The sequence below is a fragment of the Bemisia tabaci genome, chromosome 4 (assembly GCF_918797505.1).
Source record: "Bemisia tabaci chromosome 4, PGI_BMITA_v3".
NCBI classification, from domain to species: Eukaryota; Metazoa; Arthropoda; class Insecta; order Hemiptera; family Aleyrodidae; genus Bemisia; species Bemisia tabaci.
In genome coordinates, this window is record NC_092796.1 from 39,605,137 (window position 1) to 39,627,880 (window position 22,744).

Consider the following 22,744-nt stretch of genomic DNA (forward strand, 5'->3'; position numbering starts at 1 on the left):
TAAGGTAGAGTCATCTCTTGAATATGGGTGTAACCTGAGGTTAAAATATGCGATGATCGAGTGCTCTCTCTACTCAGCGGAAATAATTTAAGACCGACTTCCGTAAACAAAGGACCACCATGGCAGTTAACGTGTTACCCAATGTATAATAAAATCCAGAAACCATTGAGATAGTACTACTTACTTCAAGATTGCACCTATCAACATCGGCTGGGAGACGGTAATTGGTGATGAGAAGGAGATGGTAGGGATAGATTTTGGGTGGTTCCGAGTGAGAGTGAGACGGGGCTATCATATTCGGTAACGATCTTCGCATATGTGGACTGTATGATGCAGCGTAACGAAGAGATCCTGCATACGTCATTGATACTGGCAACTCATTATTCTGGTAAGAAAAAAGAAAGAAAAATTTGGTAAAACACAGTTCAACAGAAATTCATCACTGGAGGACTGGATTAAAGTTTTTCTGTATGATCAGTCGGTAGTCTCTAAAATAAATATTGTAGTTACAGTGAATGAAGTAACTTATAAGTAGTAAATGAAATTATTTCTTTGATACCAACCCAACACAATTCTAGAAGATGCAGAAAATAATTTAAAAGATGTAAATATCGAATTGTGTCGTGCGAAAACCGCTAATGTCCACTTTTCCAGTCTTGTTTTTTTGGTTGATAATACTTTTCAGGGTTAGATGCAATCATGAAGGTGGTATTAAAACTCATTTTGGAGGTTAAATTTGCACCATTTTCATGATTGTATCAGCTCTGAAAAGTATTATGAATTAGAAAAAACTGAGAGCTGACAAAATGGACAACAGCGATTTTTGCGCGACTTGATTCAATAGTGGAATTAACACTTACAGTTTATCAGTCTCTTGCTGAGAAATAAAATTTTGGGGAACTCTCCTGACCCAGAGTTGTGACATTGAATTCTAATTTTGACCAATTAGCTTATCATTTGATTTGATACAGACCAGCCTAAAATTAGTCTATAAAAATGTAAAAATCAGTGACTTTGAATACTGAATCCTTAACTTATTTCCCGAGACCAAAAATTAGCATTTATTACAGGCTCTTCAAGAGAACACAGAGAAAATTCAAAAGAAACTCAGTTTATAATGTTGCTTTATCCCTATAAAAATCATGAAAATCTCAAAATCGTATTTAAAAGGGTCCCCCTCTCATGAATGTTTGATGTGAATTTTCTCTTGGTACTTACCATTAAACCTCGATCCACTTCGGACATTGAGCCAGCAGAAACTGAAATTGAAAAGAGTAAAAAATAAGAAACAAGAACTCTAGTTCAGAATTAAAACTTAAATATTTTTCAGAGGAAACTTTTGGAAACCAAGGGATAGAGCTCCAGCTAAATTTTGTTATTATTGGATATAATGTTCTCCTCGACCTCCTGAACTTTTTAATTTTGGTAGGTTGTGACTTATTCTGTGGGTACTTCAAATATGATGTGAACAATCATTGGAGAATTTGATGATGATTAAACTTGAGAAAGAAAATTGGGGGAGAAAGGGGGGGCTAGCCAAAAACTGAAATGGGTTTGATGTGTGATGCAATTTTGCACCACATCAATTACAAATTTGTATCCGATCAATGGTCAAGGAAGCTCCTTGCATTTCTTCCCTTTTTAATTTTTTCAATGACCTTTTCAAAGTTCAACTTCAGGGAGCAAATGTGTGTAATCAGATAAAATATTTTTTTGACTGTCAGAATAAAAGTATAAAATTAAGAAGTTGAAACTTACTGTCCGATTTTCCACTACTGAAATCGGTGCTATGGGTTTTCTCGCCCAGACCACTTAGGGAAAAGTCCGCCTGCAAACAAAATTGCACACATAAGTAACAAAAAGAGCAGAAATTAATTTACATTTTCTCATTGGCTGAATGAGAGTCCAGGGCATAGACTAGTTCTCTGACTTTTCAAAGTTATCTCTGACCGGAATAACGAAATGGTTCACCAAGTTTCGTTGGAAAAAAGGAACACTTCTGATATTAAATTTTAAAACCAGCAGCTAAGCAGCAGGAGTCATAGGCACTCCGAACGGTAGGGATAAAAGGGGGGTTCGGGGTGCTTTCCCCAGATAATTTTCGAAATTGTATAGCATCTAATATGCAGTTTACGGCCATTTTGTCAAGTATAATTATTAAATATAAGCATCCTTCCTTCTTCCTTTTCATATTCCTTCCTTCCTCCTCATTTATACAGGCAAAGAGGGAGAGCGTACGCCCCTCCCTCTTGGCTCCGCTTATGGCAGGAGTTTCTCTTGACGAAGTTATGATTTACCAAAATATACCAACAACAGTTATCGGACCACAAAAGAAGAAGTAGGAGTCTTTTCTTGGCATGATTGCAATTATTCCAATTTTTCGGTGCTAAAGATATCCTTGAAATTGTTTACTGATAAAAAAGAAGGTTGAAAAATTTCCAAAATATGAACATAAACATTTTGGACAGTATTGTGGATGTACTTTATGAGATCTTTATTGTGGTTTAATGGCTCTGATTCCTTCGCCAAAATAAGAAAACCATTAGAATGTTAGGCGCACAATTTTATTTTTTCAAAATTTTCTACATATAACCTATGAACCCTAGGTTTGATGAAGGGGGCTAACACATTTTATTCATACCATTCATACTTTTAAGCGGCCAACCTTGTCAAAAAATTTCACAGAAATAATCAAAAATGCTACATCAAAAATGGCTATCTGGCTTTGAATTGAACGAAATTAGACATATGTCTGACTTAGCTCGAAAAAATGTTTTATGTTATTGTGATCCATTTCAAAGGTACAGATGCCAGTGAAAAGCTCAACATAATCTAGGATTAGAAGAGAGAAAATATCCTTTGAATCATGCTGCCATATACCAGTAAAGAAAAAAGTTTGCAAAATAACTTGAAAAATGGACTTGTGGACACTTAGTAGCATTCTCAAAAACAAATGTCATCCCTGACGCTGGATAGAATCATTAAGAGAAACAACCATTAACCCCATAGAACTTGAGACCATTAGAACCACACTTTCACAAAGCCCATAAACCTAATTGTACATTTTCAACTGGTAATTGGCTTATTTCAACCATAAACATGACATGGAAATGACACAGAGCGGGACATTTACAAGAGGAGGGAGAGTTGGATCGATGTTTTACGATAGGATCATCCTGAACATCATAACATTTGATTCTTTGCGCAGGACTTTCAATTAATGGGCAAGAATCTTATTTCCTAGATGAAATTATGTAACTTCTTAAGCTTGGATTGTTGTGTGACACTCGACTAAACCCTTTCACTTCTCCACTCTTGAAAAAAACTGCGATGAAGTTCTACACTCCACAGATGGACTATGAAACTAAAAAAAGCCCTTTAACGATAATATCATGCTAACTAAAACTGCCTTAGCATTTGAATGTGTACATTAAACTTAGGAAAACTACCAATACATACTCTCATAATCAGGATGGCAGTAGAGAACCTGATAATTCAAGTGCAACAGTTTCAGTCAACAGCAAATCTGTCAAAAATTGCAAGAATAGCTCCAGCTTTGCTTACTCAATTTGAAGTGCAATAACATGTGAAAATGAAAAAAACTTACAGCAGTGGTACTGCCAACTGTTGAGCTAAACGTATGCGATCTAGGCGCTAGCGTATACCCAGGTTTCGGTGCACTTCGTAAAGCAGAAACCACTGGATAGAGAACAAAACAAAGTGGAAAATAAAGATTAATGTTTGGGAAAAAAACTTACCGGGGGCTGCGAATAGGCAGGCAAGGTGGATGCTTTGGGACGAGCAAAACCGCAAGAGTAGGAGCTAGGGTACTCAAAGTGGTTATTCACTGCTAGGTTAAACAGCAATGGAGGAAACAAACGGAAAAGAAAAACAGAAAAACAAATAAAGCCAACAGAAAAAAAATGCAAAATCAAAACACAAATAATAAAGAGACATGAAAAACATGCAAAGTAAAAAAGAAAGAAAACTCGGAAAAGATAAGCTCAAGAAACAGCAGCAGAACCATAATGAAATTTTTGCATGATTGATTTCAGAATAAAAAATGAAGATTTCCTGAGTTTTATACTCAATGATTTGCTGCAATGCATAAAAAAATTGCAATTTTTATTGCTAGTGCATTTGCTTCAAAACGTTTACTGTTACAAGTTAAAGCTGTAATTTTCTGGAATTTTGGTCTCAACAGCAGTCTTACAAGATGAAGGTACATATATGAATTTAAGGTCCTCTTCTGCTGTTGCTAAGGAAGCAAGCCAGCTCTCTAGATCGTGAAATTTTCTTCTTATTTTGCCAGGCTGTATCAAATCATTGTGGAGTGACTCTATGAAAATCTGTTAATCTTTGTTCATGACAAAACTGATTTCATTGCTTATCTAGTCAAGGATCAGTGCAATTTCAACCTATCAATTGAAATGTAACATAATCGAAAAAAAAATTTGTTCACAATAAGGATACAGCTTACATGAAAATTAGAATATTTCTGAGATTCAAAGCTTATCCAATTACTAACAAAAATATCCTTGAAATACACTTTATTTTCAGTCTTGAGCTAGTAGCATGAATAAATGGTCTTCCACAACAGGGCAAAATCCATTCGTGGTGTTATCAAGTCATTTAAGGACCTAATTGGCTAAAAGTTGAGTTAGCAGCTGTGCATGGATACATAGCGATTGAGTGAGTTAAACAGAAACTGCTTGCACAGAGATTTTGCAGAAAATATTGTGGATTAAAAGATTTTAAAATTTAATCTTGTTTGCAAATAAAACTAATTATCAGATGAGCAACTACGTAAAGCCCTTGACTGATTTATTCCGCATTAGTTCCGTCCAGAATGATATATTGCTGTCATAAAACGATTGATTTAAAGATATTGCCTTACATACTCTGCCCTGTTTAAGGGCTGTATAAGTATTGGCACTTAAAGATATCATTAAGGGGACTCCACTTTAATTCAAACACTGGCTAAAATAGTCACTGAAACTGTGATGTCGACCAGGAAATGCATGAGAGCAACATTGCAGCAATCAATATTTCATTAACCAAAAAACCAACAAAAAAAATTTAAAACAGAAAAAATGGTGAGTCTCAAAGAAAATCTGCTTAAAAGAAGAAAAAATCTTACATAAAATGAGAGACACAGAAACGGAAAAAAGTGCAATGAACAAAATGAGGGAAAATGATATTGAAGAGCGTTTTTTTTAAAATGGCTTTGAGATTATGGAATTTTGTAAGATATAAGATAGGACTTCTACACGAATGAATTTCAATATTCAGTTGCTCTTAAACTTTTCAATTGCATATTCCAGATGAATTTGCAGTGGTGTTTTATAGACTTAGCAGCCACTAGAGGTGTCATCAGCTAAGTTGACGGTTGTTTACTTTCGGTTTGCAAGCGTTTTTGCCTCACTACTATCCATGTGAAAATATCAGACTCTCGCAGAAGCAAGAAAACAAGCTTAGATAAGTTTTTTAATACTTCCACACCTTGTAACACTTTAATTTTTAGTCACACAGAAATCACAACCACATAAAAGTCGAGAATCATAATTGATAAGTAGTTTTTTACAATACAATCATGAGACGGATGTTTTCAAGGTGGATGGTAGCGAAAGCCGCTTTGCGCAGAGGCCCGAATTCATCGTTGGCGCTTGCAAACCAAAAGTAAACAACTGTCATCTTAGCTGACGACACCTCCGACATGAATACATCTGGCATCTTTCATATTTTTTTGTTTCTTTTCAGTAAAGGGTATGATTAAAGTCGAAGAGATTGACTCCAAACATTTGACGCCAGTCATATAATTAAGTGTGTCTCTTGATTTACTTCTCTTTTCACTTCTCAGGAGGCCATTTACTCACAAACTCATAAAATTAGAACTTGTCCTTTCTCACAATCAGTCAAAAAAGTGTAATTGCCCCAACATTGATAGGTTTCCATAATCACATGTTTTATGTTTAAGGTCAGGTGCTTTTACACGAAAATTTGATAGATTTTTCTTCTGGCTAGATGCAAAAATAGATGAAATTTTGGATGGATATCGCTGAATTGTTTTCTTGTAAAAAATTGAATTGTCTGAAGTTTACAATTCTTGAATGGAGTTAAATTTTTTTTGTCTGGAAAATGACAAATTATGTGCAATTGAAAAGATTCCATAGAAAGTTATCATGCAATTCCATGGTACTGAATGCAATAACAAATATTACACTGTAGCCTAATTATCAGAATTGAATATTGAACTATTGGATGTAACTGGATATAAAATTTTCCAGCATGTCGCTGTATGATTGAAGCAATGATTTGAAAAAAAAAAAAAGGTATTTCTAGATTTAATTAAAAACCACTTCAAATAAACAGATAGGTAGAGATAGAAATGAGAATTGCATAAACCTTACACAGAAAGATATTAGAGAAATTTATCATCATTGCATGTCATTATCACTAATTCAATGGCAAGGCACTCCTACTGCTTATATTTTAAAAATCGCCATCATCAGAAAACTGATGTGACCCATTCAAGGAAGCGACTGCACTTTACTTTTTACTTGACAAATAAGACAAAACAGCAGAAATATCTTTACTGGTGAATATTTCCCCTAATTTTTCATTGAAATGAAAAAATAGAGGAGGCACATTCTCAGACTTAGGTTGACAAAATTGTTGAAGCTTCATTACTTGACAAGATTTTTTAAAAGATTAACGAGTATATCAACGGTGAAACTGCAAAAAAGTATATCTCAGTTTGCAATGCAGCAGACTTCCGATCATAATTTATTGTCAAAATTAAAAAATACTCAATATCATCTTGAAAATTTACCATATTCTTCTTCTCTACATGAAGAATATATTATGGAAATTTGAAGCAAATTCATTGATCTGTTCTTCTTGGATAGAAAAAAAAAAAAAGAGAAGATTTTAAAACACCGCAAAGGAGATACGCACTTTTGCAGTTTCACCATCGTAATCTAATGAAGAATTGATAGTTATACGAAATTGTAATGAAGCTAGACCCTTATATTTTCATGAAATGATGTATACGACTCGAAAGATTTAGAGAGGGTTCCGGACACATCAAGACTTTGTGCTCATTTGGACTGATATTCAGATGCACACCCCTTTTGAGTTGAAAGTAGGCCCTGGATTACACTTTTTAATGGCAAAAGTAGCAACGTAGAGATAGGGTAAATTACATTGAAAGGTAAATAAAATGAACTTACCATTATAATTTGGAATAGCACCAGTTGAGCGACCTACAGATGACCTATAGCTTGAGCTCCGATCTAACAATTCCTCTTCCTCCCAGGGTCTAGGATGATCTAAATTTCGTGAGGGTGCTGAAATCGGGCAAAACAAAGTTAAGTCAAAAATAGTGTGAGAGCTAAAATCGAAAATGGAGAATTCTACAGATTCATAACTTCAAAAATTTTGATGTCATGTAACTTCACATCTGAACAAAAAAAGTTCATAATTCATAACATACAACTTGCAGAAAATCTAATCAGTGGTAGCACAGTTCGCACAGATCTTGATGATTTGTCGTCTAGAATTTACTTATTACTAAAAGATTTAAAAAAATTTTATGACTATAATAAAGTCAATCTACAATGTTCTAGGTTGTAGATTGACTTTATTTTGTGACAATGAACTCCAACCATTGCAATTTTGATGCAATTGTGCAACTCCTAAGCTCCTGATAAAGTTACTAAGAGCGAATCTATAAATGAAATTCACTTGGTCATTTCCTCATATCATTGATACGTTTTTGGTGTACAAAAAGAAACTATTCAAATTTTCAGGTTTCCGTCTTGCAACATTATAGAAATTGTACAATTTGGGCAGCATTATGATGCTGGTAGTTCCTTATGACAAAATGTAGTCCAAATATGAGACATCAATACGTCAAAATAAATGGGAAATCAAACAGAGTAAAAAATCTGTGTTTGAATTGTTGGTGAATCCATCCATGATATACTTACAGGCATTAATAGGCGATTGGAATCTTAAACGATAAGCTGGTTCTTTGGCTGCTGATGGACAGCGTGATGCTTTCCGAGGATCGAGATGGCTCTGTCTCCATTGCCGTAGTTTTTCCCGTTCCCTGACTTGTTGAAGAAACACTTTACCAATGCCTGTTCCTACTTTGTTGATTAGTTCTTCCTCTTCTTTCTGGAAAATATCAAGGACATGAAGAAGGCACCATTAATATTAAAAGCAAAAGAGTGGAGAGATTTCTGTCCTTGTAAAACTTCTTGGATGGTCACTGAAAATTTTGAGCTAGACTGGTGTGTAACTTACAAGCTCAATTTTTATGTTTCCATTCGAAATGCCTTGAAAAAAAAGTACTTGAATAGAAAAAACTTTGTTCAAGAGAAAAAAAAAACACTAATGATAAGGCTCGAATACTGTAAATAACAGGATCATCGAATATGGCTAGCTGAAAGTAAATCAACACCATAAAAAACCAATGAGAGTTTTCACTTCTTGCACATTGACGTCATGAAGCAAAAAAGATTTCTTGACAAATTTAGGTTTGAAAAACATTTATCATTATGTTTGAATGGAAGTTGGTTGAGAATAAGTCACTGACGGAGTGAGCAAATAATAAATTTAACACCTTCAATAGGTCATAAGCATTGAGAGGAAAGTAGAAAGGAAGATAACTTTCACATTTTTAACAATGCAACTTTACAGTTTTCACCACTGCATTTCTCTCCCAGCGTTCCAGCTTAGTTTTGTGGGAAATTAAGACAAATAATCGCAGAATTTTTCATTTGCATTTTTGTACATTGACCTTCCTTCATCCAGGATTATTGTGTAGGTAGAAGTACAGGTTGTTAAAATTCATGAAATACTAAATAATAAAGCTATCAGGTAAAATTTGGCAGCCTGCCAAATCCTGATGCTTGCAGATCAATGGGCTGATCAAACATACGCTGGGCTGAAACTCAGACCAAGAGAGTAACTTGGGTATTTATTTAAAGGTATTGAGTAGCCTAATTGCATATTGAACACCCTGACAAATCACCAATTAATTTGTTTTCGAGAAGCTTCATTGACTGGTGGAATAGATCCTAATTCGATGAACCCCATTTGCTCGATGTCATCCTGTTTTAGTGTTTCTGTTTTGATTATGAAATGTTGCAATTAGAAATTCACGCACCTTAGAGGTATCCACATGATTTTGTACTGACTTATCAACTGTATCTCCTTCTTCATCATCAGAAACTGGCACACCTTTGTAGCTGTCGGACCATCGCCGCCTTCGTTCTAGACAAAACATTTAATTCACTTTAGTTCCTCCATAATATACAAATCAAACAGAGCTTAAAATGAAATAAACCTGAGATCCTGAAATTTTGGAATAAATTACACGAATGTACATATTGATGCATTGATGACGTACATCAAAAACATGTAAATGCATCAATAGCAATTCGAAGAGGTCCTAACTTTTTCCCACATTGGTTCGAACATTTAGCCAATTTTCTTGTTGGGATTCAAGAGAACAAAGAAAAATGAAGCAACCACAATGTTCAATTTTAGTAAGGAAAATAATACTCCCTTAAAAGAGAAAAAAAGGAACAAGTATATAATTGAGTAATAATTACGTGAAGTGAATCAAGACATTTCTTAGTGTAGATACACTTCTTCTAGATTTGTAACTTTTCCAGCTTTTGACCAGCTAGTTTTTTTGTGAAAAAAAAAAAAAAAATTGATCTAATAAAAGTGGATGATTTTACTTTAAAGTTTGGTGACATACTTTTGGAGATAAACTTCCAAACCTTGAACATTTGATTTGCTTAAAGGAAAGAAAAAAAAGAGAACCCCCAAATTGAATTTTAAAATGCATGAAAGTAAATATGTTCAATAGGTATTGATAGAATGTTTAATTTCAGTATGATAAGGATGAATAATGTAAATTAATTTAATTTCTTTTGGGAAACTACTAAGGAGGTGGCCATTTGCATTTCATCACATACTCGTAGGTTTTTTCATTATTAAGATTTACCTGGATCTGTGTAAGGATAAGGAGGTGCTGGGAAATCATCACGTTCAATTTTTGGTTTTTCATCAGGTTTTGGTGGTTTGGCAGCGGGGAAATGTGCTAATCCAATAGGCTCTTCATTGTTCATGTGAGGTGATCGTGGTCGCGGTGTCTCACTCCGAATACTTTCAACTAAAGCTTTCATTCCCGATCTACTTGTTGCCGATTTTAAGGTTGATGACCTACTGCCTCTCATTGAATGAGCCGCTGTAAAATTTAGAGGAAAGAAAAATTAATCATAAACAAACGAAAATAAAGTATTAGTTGTTCTTAAAATACAGTATTAGCCTACGTCACTTCCAATAGTAGGTAGACAATCCAGGGCAGCCGCAAGATTTTCCCAAATGAATATAACAGAAGATTAAACTTGATGAATAAAATAAGAGTTTGTGAAACATGATTTCTTGCAATCATCCATTAAAAAGTATTAGAAATGCTACTTCTTTTAATTTCAGCTTCATTGAATTAATTAAAGGTACTTTCATTGGTGCTTAAAATTACTGTCCTTTAGTTACCAGATTAATTACTGATCCTAGGTGTCTGTCCATGAAAATCAATAATAAGGCAATAGGTTGAATACTGAAAAATGATACTTCATTTTTTTCAGGAAAAATAGACCATTTTTGGCACTATGCAGGGATGACTCGGCTGGGTACATGCTAATGATAGCAAAAGAAGTAGCTTTTTAGTAGATAACTTACATGCTGGCCGATGGAAGTGTGGTGATGTGGGTGGCTTATCATAGGGCTCAATCGGTCGCCGTAAGTAACCTTGTGCTGGTTCTTCAGTCAAATAACTATACGTGTAAATGCGACTGATATCTTCTGCATATTGTGGTGTTTTATATTCTCTAAGCAATAAACCTGGACTCCCAGCTCGAGGATGGAACTAAAAGTAAAATTATTTAAATTAATGCACAAGAGAAAATAAATCAGAATCAATGGCTCACCTTTAAAACCACATATGAACGGTGTAAGTTGGCGATCACATAACTCAGTTTGCGATGACGCAGACTTCCTGTCATACTTTATTTTTTAAATGGAAAACTACTCAATACCAATTCTTTAAAACTGCCGTGATTTTTCTTCACTTTGCGAAGAAAATTCTGCAAAAACTTCTTGGAATGATGTCAATTTGTTCTCCTTTGAAAAAATAACACGAAGGCAAAGACTTTCAGACACCGCAAACGAGATATGTGATTGCGGGCTTACGCCATTGATATCCGATATCTGGACTACAGGGTTTTAAAATTTCTACTCCCAAATTAGTATCTTCTCAACTCCTATTTTCTGAATTTTTTAAAGGGACATAAAGCATACTGCATGCAATTTTTACGGATTTCTCATGAGGTAGAGAGTATGGAGAGATATATTCGCCCAAAAGATAAAGTCTATTTGAAAATGATCAACTCAAAAAGACTTAAGCGCCAGAAATGAGAATTCAAAATAAATGGTAAAACTGTTTCGTTCAACCTGTTCTAAATCTTGGAGGTCAGAACAATTAATGTAAGAGAGGATTACAATTAAAAATTGGATTGTAGTTGTTACAGAAATTTTCCTACATTTTAAGGGGGAAAATTCAAGAAAAAACGAATTGGCGCTTGAGTCTTTTTGAGAATGAGCGGCATTATTTCGACACACTTTTTCCATTTAAAGTCAAATTTGTTGTATTTGAGGCTATATTCTGCAAAAAAAAATTCCATTTACACTTTCTCTACATAAAATACAACAATGACTTCCTCACTAATTCTTACGTTACTCATGATTGCTTGCAAGTGCAAAAAATTACTAAAACCTTAGATACAGAGACATGTATAGGCTGAAAGGACAAATATGTACTCCCTCATTATTGACAATTCGAGATAGCTGTGTGAGGAATTTAGAGCAGATCAAATCAAGATAAGCAAGTACTATATGGCACTTGCGTCCTTTTGATAATGACTGGACTTTCCAGATATTTTTTAGGCCTTAAAAATTCGTTTTTCTGCTTGTTCAGGGTGTCTACTAAAACAGGCTAGCCAAAAATCAGTACTTTCACAGTACTTTTCCAGTCCATTCCCAAGAAATTCAGTGCTTTTTCAGTACCTCCAATTGACGAAATTCGAAAATTTTCAAAAATTTGGATTTCTCGCTCGAATTGCGACAAAAATGATAAAAATTCCTGACCTTCTGGTTAAATTCCGCACTTTATCAGTACTTTCAGACGGCCCTTAAAAAATCAGTACTATATCCGGACTTTCCGAGGATTCTGGACTTGTAGACACCCTGTTGTTACATTGCAACAAGATGTATCCATGCCTAAGCAATACCAAACCACCAAAAACTCAATTTTAAATTATTTGGCGCTTAAGATTTTTTTTGTGAATGACCGCGATTCAATTGGTACTTCCAGGAGTTCCAACTGCTTGGAACACCACTTGAGGTAATTTCTGAATTTTTTTTGTGAGTTGCCAACATTCAGAGAATGCACGCACAAAATCATACATGAAAAGAAAACAAATAATAATTTTAAGTAACTATGATACAAGATATGCAAAACTAAAAGAATAATAAAATGAAACAAACCTTTCGGCTTAAACTACAGTAAGGACTATAAAGTGAACCATTTAGAGATGGCGTGCGTGAGCGAAGAGAGAACTGAAATATACATACAATTAAACAATACGTATGAAAAACTAAACAAAGAGCTAAAAACAAAAAATCTGAAAAATAAAAAAGATTAGAGGGCTTTAAAAATCAATGAGAAACTAACGATTTTGAATGCATACTCATGCAAAATAATAAATAAAATAATAGAGGTACATACAATCATCACAATAAGGAACGATGCATGCTTGTTGTTGGACTTGCACCGATCAGAAATTGAAGTGAGACCGACAAGCATACTGATGGCTAACTAAAAAACGGAATTCAACCGTTGGTTTTAAAATTCCTTCTACCTATCTTTTTCTCTTAGGGTAAAAAGACCCACATTTATTGCTTGATTTTCACCCAACATTTTTCACACAGAGATAAAAAACTATGGTAGATTTAAGAAATTAAGTTGATTATTTTTTATTTAAAAAATATAATGCATTGAGATTTTCAGTGTTGCAAATTGTGATGTGAGTTTGTAGATTTTAACCAAATTTCTCACACCCATCACCCATGTTGATTTCGATGTTAATGGTTACGGTGATATGTTCGGTCTTTGTTTCAAAGTCTTGTGAGTCTCAAATTAGCTCTTGATATATTGCACTAAAAAGCTGAAAAATGTGAGAATTTTTTTTTTTTTTTTAAAAAAATAAATAAATAAATATGCAGCATACCTGAGCAGCACATTACTTAGGAATACAGAGTGCAACCAAAATCAAGAGAACTAAAATGGAACTTGATGACTAAAAAGAAAATTGCAAGCTACTCTTTTCTCGCTGTTGGAGGAAAGCACCGAACCAACAGACTAACTAGCCTTAAATATTCTACGGATAAATTATCCAGTACCTACACAAAGTGACTAAACCACTGTAACAATTTTCATGTGTTGACATACCTGCATTTCACTGGCCGCAGAGCTGCTCAAGCGATCAAAGTCACGACCAGTGTCAGCTGTGTCTGTGTCTGTGTAATGGCCGTTTAGATGGGTGGATGATCCGCCATTGATTATCGCTCCATTCTCAGAGGGACCGGGTCCGCAACGAGGATGCCAAATAGCACCGCCTGTGTTCAAAGAATAATCACAAATGGCATTAATTTGTTAGCATAAATAGTTTGACGTAAGGATATTGTGGGGCTTTTGAGAGATGTACATTACTGTCAATAAGGTTCTAAATTTCATAACAAAGTTGACCTGCTTCGGTAATGAGCAATCAGTAGCAATGCATTTAAATTGACCAGAAGTCAAAAAAAGTAAATTTGAGTTTAGGTATTTAAATTGACGCACAGGATGTGAAAAGGGCACTTCTCGGTTGCAGTGTTTCAGAGTCTCCTCTAATATTTCATTCATTCAGAGGAAAGTGAATGCATCCATCTCACTAAAAATTTTACTGAATATTCCTTATGATTCTACAATTTTCTATGGGAAGAATTCTGGAAAAATTACCCATTAATTCTTCTCCAGGGGACTAATTAGCAACAGAGATTCTGAAACACCGCAATCGATAGGTGCCCTTTTCGCATTCAGTGACTCAATTAATACATTTAGGAAAGATTGAAAAATGATGATTTTGTACAAACATTAGGTGCATTCACATGCAAATGAAAAAAATTGATGACAAATTACCTTGAAGGTACATTTCTTCACCATCTCCGAAAGGATCTCCGCACTTGGTACATCTGGCGCACGTTGGATGAAAATGATGATTGTCACCAGCCTAGAAAACAAAGATTCTTCAAATGAATACCCTAGTCTGACTTAATGAAGGTTTACTTTAAATAATCCGAAGTTCTAAAACAATGCCCACTTAATTTCACTTCGTTTCCATATGCTTTAATTGATACAAGATATCAATGGCTAAGGTGCGAAACCACATGTTTCCGTTTGCAACACTGCAGACTCCCCGCCATACTTTACTTTTTCTTTGCAAAACGAGTCATCAAGATTTCTTGAGCACTCATTCGATTTTTCCTCTCTGTTAGCAGAATATTCTGTGTAAATTTAAAGCTATGAAGTTTGCTTGTTTCTCATTAAAAAATAAAATGGGAGCATATTACTATCATAATACATCATTTTATTTTTTGCTAATTTAGCAGCTTAGACAATCTAAACGTGATTATGTTACTGGTGCAACTGACCTATTCCCATCTTCGATCTTTTTTACAATTCCAGGTCATTCTTGATCAAGGCAAAAACGTAGAAAGCCCTTTGAAGCATTTAAAACAAGGGCTCCTCAAGTGATACACATAAAAAAAAGGCAAATCAAGAAACAAAGAGATTTAATTCCATATTTTTTTGAAAGGGACAAAATGAGGATGAAAGAATAAAATGGACGTTACCTGTAGGACCTTCCCTGAAATGTAGCGGTTACAATAAGCACATTTGACTCCAAATTGTTTTTGATAATCTTTTTCACAGTAAGGAACCCCATCTCTGTAGGGAAAACATTTAAAATTACATTTAAAAAGTTTTGTAAAACAAAATAGTTTTTCATGAGCAAATACACATATTTTAAAAAAGCAGTTGAGGAAAGTTAAGAACAGAAAGTATTAGTGACAGCGATAGTATAAGTAGTTTATTTTTACGAGGTGGACACCGAAGGCCATTTACCCTCCTCAATATTTTTTTGAAGAGGAAGAGAATTTTTTTTTCTTTTTCTAAATTCCTTTTTTTCCACAAAATGTTTGGCTTAACGTTGTTAATTAAATTTTTTGCTTCAAAAAGTACCAAATTTGGTAGGAGAAAATTTTCCAGAATATGAAAAAAATCGAATTCCAGATCTACAGCGAAATTTTCTGCGACACAGTCAATTTTGTTAGAAAAAGTCTCAAGAGTGTTTCGAAAGTAAAAAGCAAGCCATTCAATGGAGTTAAAGATAGGTTTATATATACTACTTCTTGATCGCGTTACTGGATTGAGCCGACGAAGAGTATCTTGGAATTGAGGATTTTAGTATTGTGAGGAGTAGTATTAACATTTTTTTTTCTTCAAAATTATTTTTCTTGTAAGACTTTTGATTCATGCCTGACTATTATTCAAGACTGTTACTACTGAGTTGAAGAAAAATTAATGTTAGAACTTGCATTTCAACACATCATTTTCTATTGAATAATGTTAAATTGTGGGATTGGAATATTCTGGTATGAAAAGACTTATGGAAATTTTTCAAGCAGATTAGAGGATAGATAAAAATTGATTACGTACTTGCCCATGTATTCACCATGAAGGACAACTCCACATGTCCGACACTTAAAGCACCACATATGCCAAGCATGCCCTAGAGCAACTAATGCTGGCCCTTTCAAATCTTCATGGCATCCCGCACACTCTGCAAAATAAAAACATGTTTCATGAGGGGTACTACTGCAAAGAAATAAATGGTGCACACTTCCGATGAAATAATTGCCATTTAATCCCGAAATTTTTCTGGCAATGTTCAGTGTCATTCTAGGTTTGCAAGGGAAGAGATTTGTATCTGAAAGTTCAGTCAAGGCAAAGGATAATACATCTCCTCCCTCTACATTGTAATGCAAAAATAAAACATGAGGGCTCACGAAAATCGTTTGATTCAAAGAAAACGAGAAAAAAATGTATTATTTAAATTCCAGTCTGTAGATAAATCACTAGGGAATTCTTGTGCCAAAAATCATCTTTTTAAGTCTTGAATTAAATGGGAAAGTACTGATTCCAATTAACCATCGATATCGATACATTGAAATCCGATGCAAAATGGAAACAGTGCTTTTGACGTTATTTTTAAGATTTATTTGTATGAAGATGATTTCCGGCATGAACATTACATTCCTAAATGATTGATCTATAGACTAAGATTCAGAGTTTCCCAAAATAATCCACCAAATGGTTAAAATTTGAAACACATCTTTTGTACCCAAAATACACTGCACAAAAGCTGAAGATCCACCTCAACTAAAACAACTTTTCAGGTGCAGATTCAAATTGAATTCTGAGTTAAGAAATGATGCTGGAATGATAGATTTTTAAATTTTTCCACACATGGAGTCAAACTTTCTGATTTTATCGGCACCTTTAGAATGATCATTAAAATTCTGCACTTTTCCAAAATTTACACTTATTCTGGACTTAAAAGTCACCTTGTTAAATTGAAAACACTAAGTATGAATATTTGAGACAGAGGCTTTCCTGTTTAAAGAAAACAAAGAGTTAGTTATTACCTGATCCTGGTGCTGTGCCATTTGAACTAACTGGACTAGACTGTAAAGATTGTGTTTCTCTAACAGGAATTTGAACACATTTTGCACACAATACTTCTTTGCCGGTATACGTCACCCTTTCACCACTTGGAAATGCTTGTCTGAAACAACAAAGAAAAATATAAATATTTAATTCGATACAGTCATGGATAAAAAACGAAATGAAAAATTTAATGATTGATAAGTAATAACATTTAATAATTAAGAGAAATTGAGAGATAGAGGGCTAATTCATGATAGAAAAAGGGAAAGAAACTGACATTCCTATTACCTACTTAAGTACTCTTCAAAAATAGAAACTACATTCTCATATAAAACATGCAGATTGAGAGAGACAATCTAATTATTTGAAACATTTCAAAAAAAAACCTTTGCCCCATATTCTGCGACCAGGAGAAAAAAATACAAGAATTGGCAAAAAATAAGACATATTTGAAAGTTCATTTACAGTCATCATTTGACAGTTCAATTCTGTGATTTAAAAATCAGTAAAAGATGAAGGAAAATTATATTATTACATAAGCGAGTGAATACACTTGAAAAGCAAATATGTCTATCTTTTAACTAAAATCTTACATAGGGAATATAAACCGACAGTGAAACTGCAAAGAAACGTAGGTATCTCAGTTGCGGTTTTCCAAAATCTCTGCCAATACTTCATGTTTTAAAAGGAAACCCAACTTGAACATTTCACAGAATGTTCTTCAGGTAGACAGGAAATACCACCGAGTTTTTTAGGAAGTGATGTCTAGTAGTTTTCCATGTAAAAAATAAAGTACAACTGGAAGTCTAAATTGCCATACCAACTGAGATACAAATTTATGTAGTTTCACAGACATCTGGCTACAATGAAAAAATAATGAAATATTTTCTACTCAATGCCAATCCCTACTACTTTAGTGAAATTTTGCATTGAACAGAGACTTCCTTGTATAATAACGTCTTCTTGCTACATACCTGCAACGGGCACAAGTAAAACACCTTTGATGATAAGTTTTTCCTAACGCTGAAACTACTTCTCCTTCTACATAGTCATTGCAAATGGCACACTTGGTACCAAACTGTTTTTGGTAGTCCTCCGTACAAAAATACACTCCATCTTTGTCAAAGAACCCTCCTTGAGCTAACGAACATTTGCATACTGAAACAAAGGGAACAAAACAAAAAATAAGTTTCTTGTTTTTTTAACGTTCATTCTGAAAAATATTGTTAAAGAGATACGTAATTGTACATATGAAGCCTTGTAGGTATGTAAAAAGAACGGATGTTAGGTTTTTAAGTTTTGAGAAAATCGGAAACAAAGTTTTCAAAGCTGTGCATTCGGGTGTCCATTACGCTTATAGAGTTCGGTCAAGGACTTTATTTCAGAGCCAATCCTTTTTCGAAAAAATGAGCTTTATTATTCATTTATCATACCTAATAATATCGTTTTGTCCTCAGTTATGTGTACAGGGTTATTATTTTTTATTTATTTATTTTATTTTTTTTTAAACATACACGGAAAAAAACACCTTGGATGAACATGTAAGGGTTCATGAACATAAAAATCAGAATGAAAAAATATTAACATGGCGGAGTAAAACATATGGAGATACCGGGGATCGAACCCGGGGCCTCTCACATGCAAAGCGAGCGCTCTACCACTGAGCTATATCCCCTGTGGAAGCGACAACTCGAAATTAACGCAGTTCAGAGGCCAGCATGAAGTCATGGAGCTGAGGTGCCCATAGCGCAGCGACAGCGCCGTCTGGCGGAAAAGAAGGGGAACTTTCGGAGCGGCGCGCGCCGCGCCGTGACCGCGACCTTCATCAACACGATAGTTCAGGAGTTGCCATGTTGAGATTAAATAAATGTCTTTGGCTTCGATGGGTCATTAGCCGAGCAGTACCGAGAGTAAGATATATTGGACGTACTTCTGCCAAACGGAACTAAGTGCATTATGACGTGAGCCCTGTTATGCATATATCCTTATGGGTCTCAGGGCTCATGTCTTCATGCACATAGTTCCGTTTGGCAGAAATGCGTCCTATGGCTCATAAGATACGGCTCTCATTTAAAATTTCTAGCGAATAAGTATCTGACATGGGTAGCCCCTGAAACTGCCTCGCAAAATCTTAGCCGGAGATGCAAAAAATTCTTAGCCTTCTCATTATTAAGACCCCCTTTTCCTCAGAAATTTCGAAAATATGACTTTCGCACGGCTCTGACCCTATGAATAACCGCAATTGCGAAAAACACGTGATTTTTACCGCAGTTTTGCGGGGGAAAAAAAAAAAAAAAAAAAAAAAAAAAAAACAATCCACTATGATTTTACGGCTTTTCTATTTTATTCACAGTTTTCGGGGCCTTCCAATTTCCACACTCGACAGATGGTCTTTGCACCCATGATAAAATATGGGAGCCGTGGATGGTGAAAGACATAATCTGGAGCTTAAGGGACGAGGCGCATAAGTGCAGTTTTTGAAAAATTGAGATATTAATGATTTTGGCTAAAACTTATCTTAATACAAATCTGATACAAATTCACTACCACAATCCAATTTTTAAGCAACAAAAAGTGAGATTCAACTTTCTTGACAACAGAGAAGTTTACATCATTTACAATATGCATTTTGTGATTTGGAGGCGAATTTTAGGTAAAGGAAAAAATTACATCTATAATGGAAGTAGATAATCAATTTGGCGGGAGAAAGACGGTTTTCGTATTTCACTTCATTTGCTATTTATTTTTTTCCTTCTTTCTTTTTTTCTTTTTTTTTTTTTGTTTTGTGCTTAAGTTTTAAGCTTCCTACCTACTTGCGAACTGGCCCTGACAGGAAGGCTGTACGAGCCGACGGAAATAGAAAACTGGGCGTGGTTCAGCTGAACCTTTTAAAATGATTGGTGCTTCGGGGAAAACTGCACGAGGAAAAGGGTGAACCGGAGGTGTACAGAAAAAAACCTAACACGGTAAAATTGAATACAAGATAAAACTCAAAAAGTGTAAAACAATGGATTGATCTCTAAAAAATAAGAAAGAAAGGGTGACAAAATCTCTCATCTCCTGAGAGTACAGTAATTTTTAATTTTGTCGTCTTTCGGTGATACAAGAGACAGAACCTTTTATTGGTCGAGTTAATAGAGAAACCAAACACGGAATCTGGCCTGGAGCGGCGCGGCGCAAAGAGGAATGATGACGAGGATCTAAGGTGAAAAGGAGAAGCCCTGGGCGCGGCGGTCGGCATGTAGCACATATTAGCGCCTACAAGACTACATGAATACTTCACGCATTGCGTCAAACACAGTGCGGTCAACAGCCGTCGCGCGTCGGCGGGAAACGCATAGCGCCTACAAGACTGCATGAATACTTCACGCATTACGTAAAACGCAGTACGGTCAGCAGCGCAGCGGTCGACGTGAAACGCATAGCGCCTACAAGACTGTGAAAACAGTTCACGCATTATGCCAAAGGCCAAACGCAGTGCGGCCAGCGCTTGGCGGCGGCGGAAGTTAAAATTATTAAATCACATTTATGTTTGTTCTTTCATAATTTTTTCCTTCATTTCTTATCAATGGGAGGCCTTGTTTACATAGAGATAAGTTTACGGAACTTAACTTTCGCGCAAAGTTCCGTGAAATTTTGCTAGTGTTGACACGGCTTTCAAAAAAAATGTGCTCAACACGTGTAAACGTGTCTTATGCACCCCCCCCCCCCTCCGGCATGTTCACTTGATGGTTTTTATTGATGTTTCAAAACGAATGAGAAGGGGGCGGCAAAATACATGCGGCCATGGGCGGTAGGTAAGTAAATCCGGCCCTGCGCGCATCTCAACAAATTCGTGTTTTTTTTTTGTTTTTTTTTTTCGTTCAAGAATTATAAAAAAGTCCAGCCAACAAGGTTAATTCAGAGCCCAATATATGAGGACCCAAAGATTGTAAAAACTATGTCTTACATTACTGATTCACGGTTGCCATAATTCTTCATCTTCCAAGTCCCTGACTTTCCCTGACTACTTCCGCTTTTACCTGAGTCCAATAATTTCGACTTCTCGGACTTTCCCTGGCATTCAATAGTAGAACTTGCACTTTGATTTTTTCCCCCTTTAAATTACACTCACTTAAGCTAAACTCTGGACGCATTAAATTCCCCAACTTTTTGTGTAAATTCCCTGACTTTTCCCGCCACCGCCAATTCCCTGACTTTCCCTGATTTTTCCGGTTTTCCAGACCGCAGCAACCCTTCAATGATTGCTTTAGGATCATCGAATTTGAGTACCAGTAGACTGAATGAACTCAAAAAGAAACGAATCAATGACGAAATATTTATAAGAAGCCTGCCTAAAGTTTTCGCATGAAATCCTAGGTAAGCGCTGACAAATATCAAGTAAATGATTCTCATTGCTATCACGGCAGTATATCAAGTGCGGGATGTTTTCCGGGAGTCATACAGGCACGCCTGGTTCGGGAACGCAGTCTAGAGATGGAAAAAGCCGAACGCATGCGCATCAGAGGCGAAGCGTGAATGCCCGATTATCGATACTTCCCCATTTGAAGCTACGGTAAAGAATCGAATATAAAGGCTTTCGTTGCTGACACACTTTTTATCGATTCTTTTCCATAGGTTTAAACGGCAAGTCAATCGATATATCGCTGATGCGCATCCTGTGCGACCGCGGACTCGGAGCAAGAACCTAATAATACACTCGGCGTGTTTGTATTTACTCCACTCCGACACTTGAAAAAAGCCACACTCACATTCACATTAGCTCGGAGCTGGATGTGCAGGTCGAGCAGCCGAAGCTCTGGCACAGAAACACTTGTAGCTTGTAGCTTTACCGTCAAAAACGGGTTAATGATGGTTTTATTGCTCGCCAGTTAAAGCCCCCGCTCCTGCCATCCACGAAAAAAGCCTCCATCACTCTAGGTTTTCAAGCTTTAAGTGAGGACAAAATCGTCCCGAGCTTCGGACGAACAAGTTCGGCGAATTCTGGATGTAAGGCGGTACTCCTCTAAGGATGCAAGAAGTTTTCAGCTTGGCCTTCTCATTTTAAACCCCCCCCCCCCCCCAAAAAAAAATTAAAAAAAAAAATTAAAATTCAGTTAAGACCTTTTTCGGGTCTCATCCAAACCGCAAGGAGACGAAAAAATTCAACAATGGGCCCGGCGAGGCATCGGGTTGGCGGCACAGATGGCGCAGAACAAGTTATGCAAGAGAAAAGACTCGCAGGGTATGGATTCGGGTCAAGCAACTCGATTTACGACGAGTCGGTCACTCACGTCACAGCACACTCACTGTCACATATCACATTCGTATACTGCCGTACTCAAGAAGAACGTCGTATGAACATTCGAGAGTTGCCAAATTTCCTCCGATTAAATGTTTGTTTTTGAAGAAAGTTATACGAATATTTTTACTTGAAATTTCAGGGACTTCAGGTGAAATTGCGGAGAAAATTATCTGAAAAATTGGAAGGAAAATACTCACAAGTTTACTGGGAAATTCGTGTTTTATCAAAGGAAATTTGGCAACGCCTGAAGGTTCATACGGCGTTTTTCCTTAGCACGGCAGTGTAGCACAGGTTATGGCTGTGTTTCAAAAGCATGTGATGTGGGTGTTTGGCGCGCTTCCTTTGATTTTTCTCATATTACATTCTAATTAACAATTTTGGGATTGATTGTGATCAGGGCCGGATTTACCTACTTGCCGCCCTCTTCTCATTCGTTTTGAAACATCAATAAAAACCATCAAGTGAACGTGCCGGAGGGGGAGGGGTGCATAAGGCGCGTTTACTCGTGTTTGACACATTTTTTGAGAAAGCCCTGTCAAAACTATAAGCAAAAG

The 22,744-nt window shown here is 35.8% G+C and overlaps 1 protein-coding gene and 1 non-coding gene across 10 annotated transcripts in view; both read right to left on the reverse strand.

Annotated features, from left to right (window-relative positions):
- Positions 1-22,744, reverse strand: part of Unc-115a (actin binding LIM protein Uncoordinated 115a) — a 150,086-nt gene that overhangs the window by 5,736 nt on the left and 121,606 nt on the right. For 4 of the 9 annotated variants that reach the window (XM_072299835.1, XM_072299834.1, XM_072299832.1 and 1 more), the window contains 16 exons: positions 17,881-18,064; positions 16,885-17,024; positions 15,896-16,019; positions 15,031-15,124; positions 14,318-14,408; positions 13,589-13,755; positions 12,625-12,696; positions 10,762-10,948; positions 10,025-10,267; positions 9,176-9,282; positions 7,992-8,181; positions 7,233-7,349; positions 3,759-3,850; positions 1,759-1,828; positions 1,219-1,259; positions 185-385 (listed from right to left, as the gene is read on the reverse strand). In XM_072299835.1, coding sequence (XP_072155936.1) covers positions 185-385; positions 1,219-1,259; positions 1,759-1,828; positions 3,759-3,850; positions 7,233-7,349; positions 7,992-8,181; positions 9,176-9,282; positions 10,025-10,267; positions 10,762-10,948; positions 12,625-12,696; positions 13,589-13,755; positions 14,318-14,408; positions 15,031-15,124; positions 15,896-16,019; positions 16,885-17,024; positions 17,881-18,064 — 2,120 coding nt within the window. Of the gene's footprint in view, positions 1-184; positions 386-1,218; positions 1,260-1,758; positions 1,829-3,607; positions 3,700-3,758; positions 3,851-7,232; positions 7,350-7,991; positions 8,182-9,175; positions 9,283-10,024; positions 10,268-10,761; positions 10,949-12,624; positions 12,697-13,588; positions 13,756-14,317; positions 14,409-15,030; positions 15,125-15,895; positions 16,020-16,884; positions 17,025-17,880; positions 18,065-22,744 lie in introns of all 9 variants that reach the window. The other 5 variants (XM_019042975.2, XM_019042976.2, XR_002008809.2 and 2 more) reach the window with 5 other exon arrangements.
- Positions 18,510-18,581, reverse strand: TRNAA-UGC (transfer RNA alanine (anticodon UGC)). The gene has a single exon. It is a non-coding gene; the product is annotated as a tRNA-Ala (tRNA).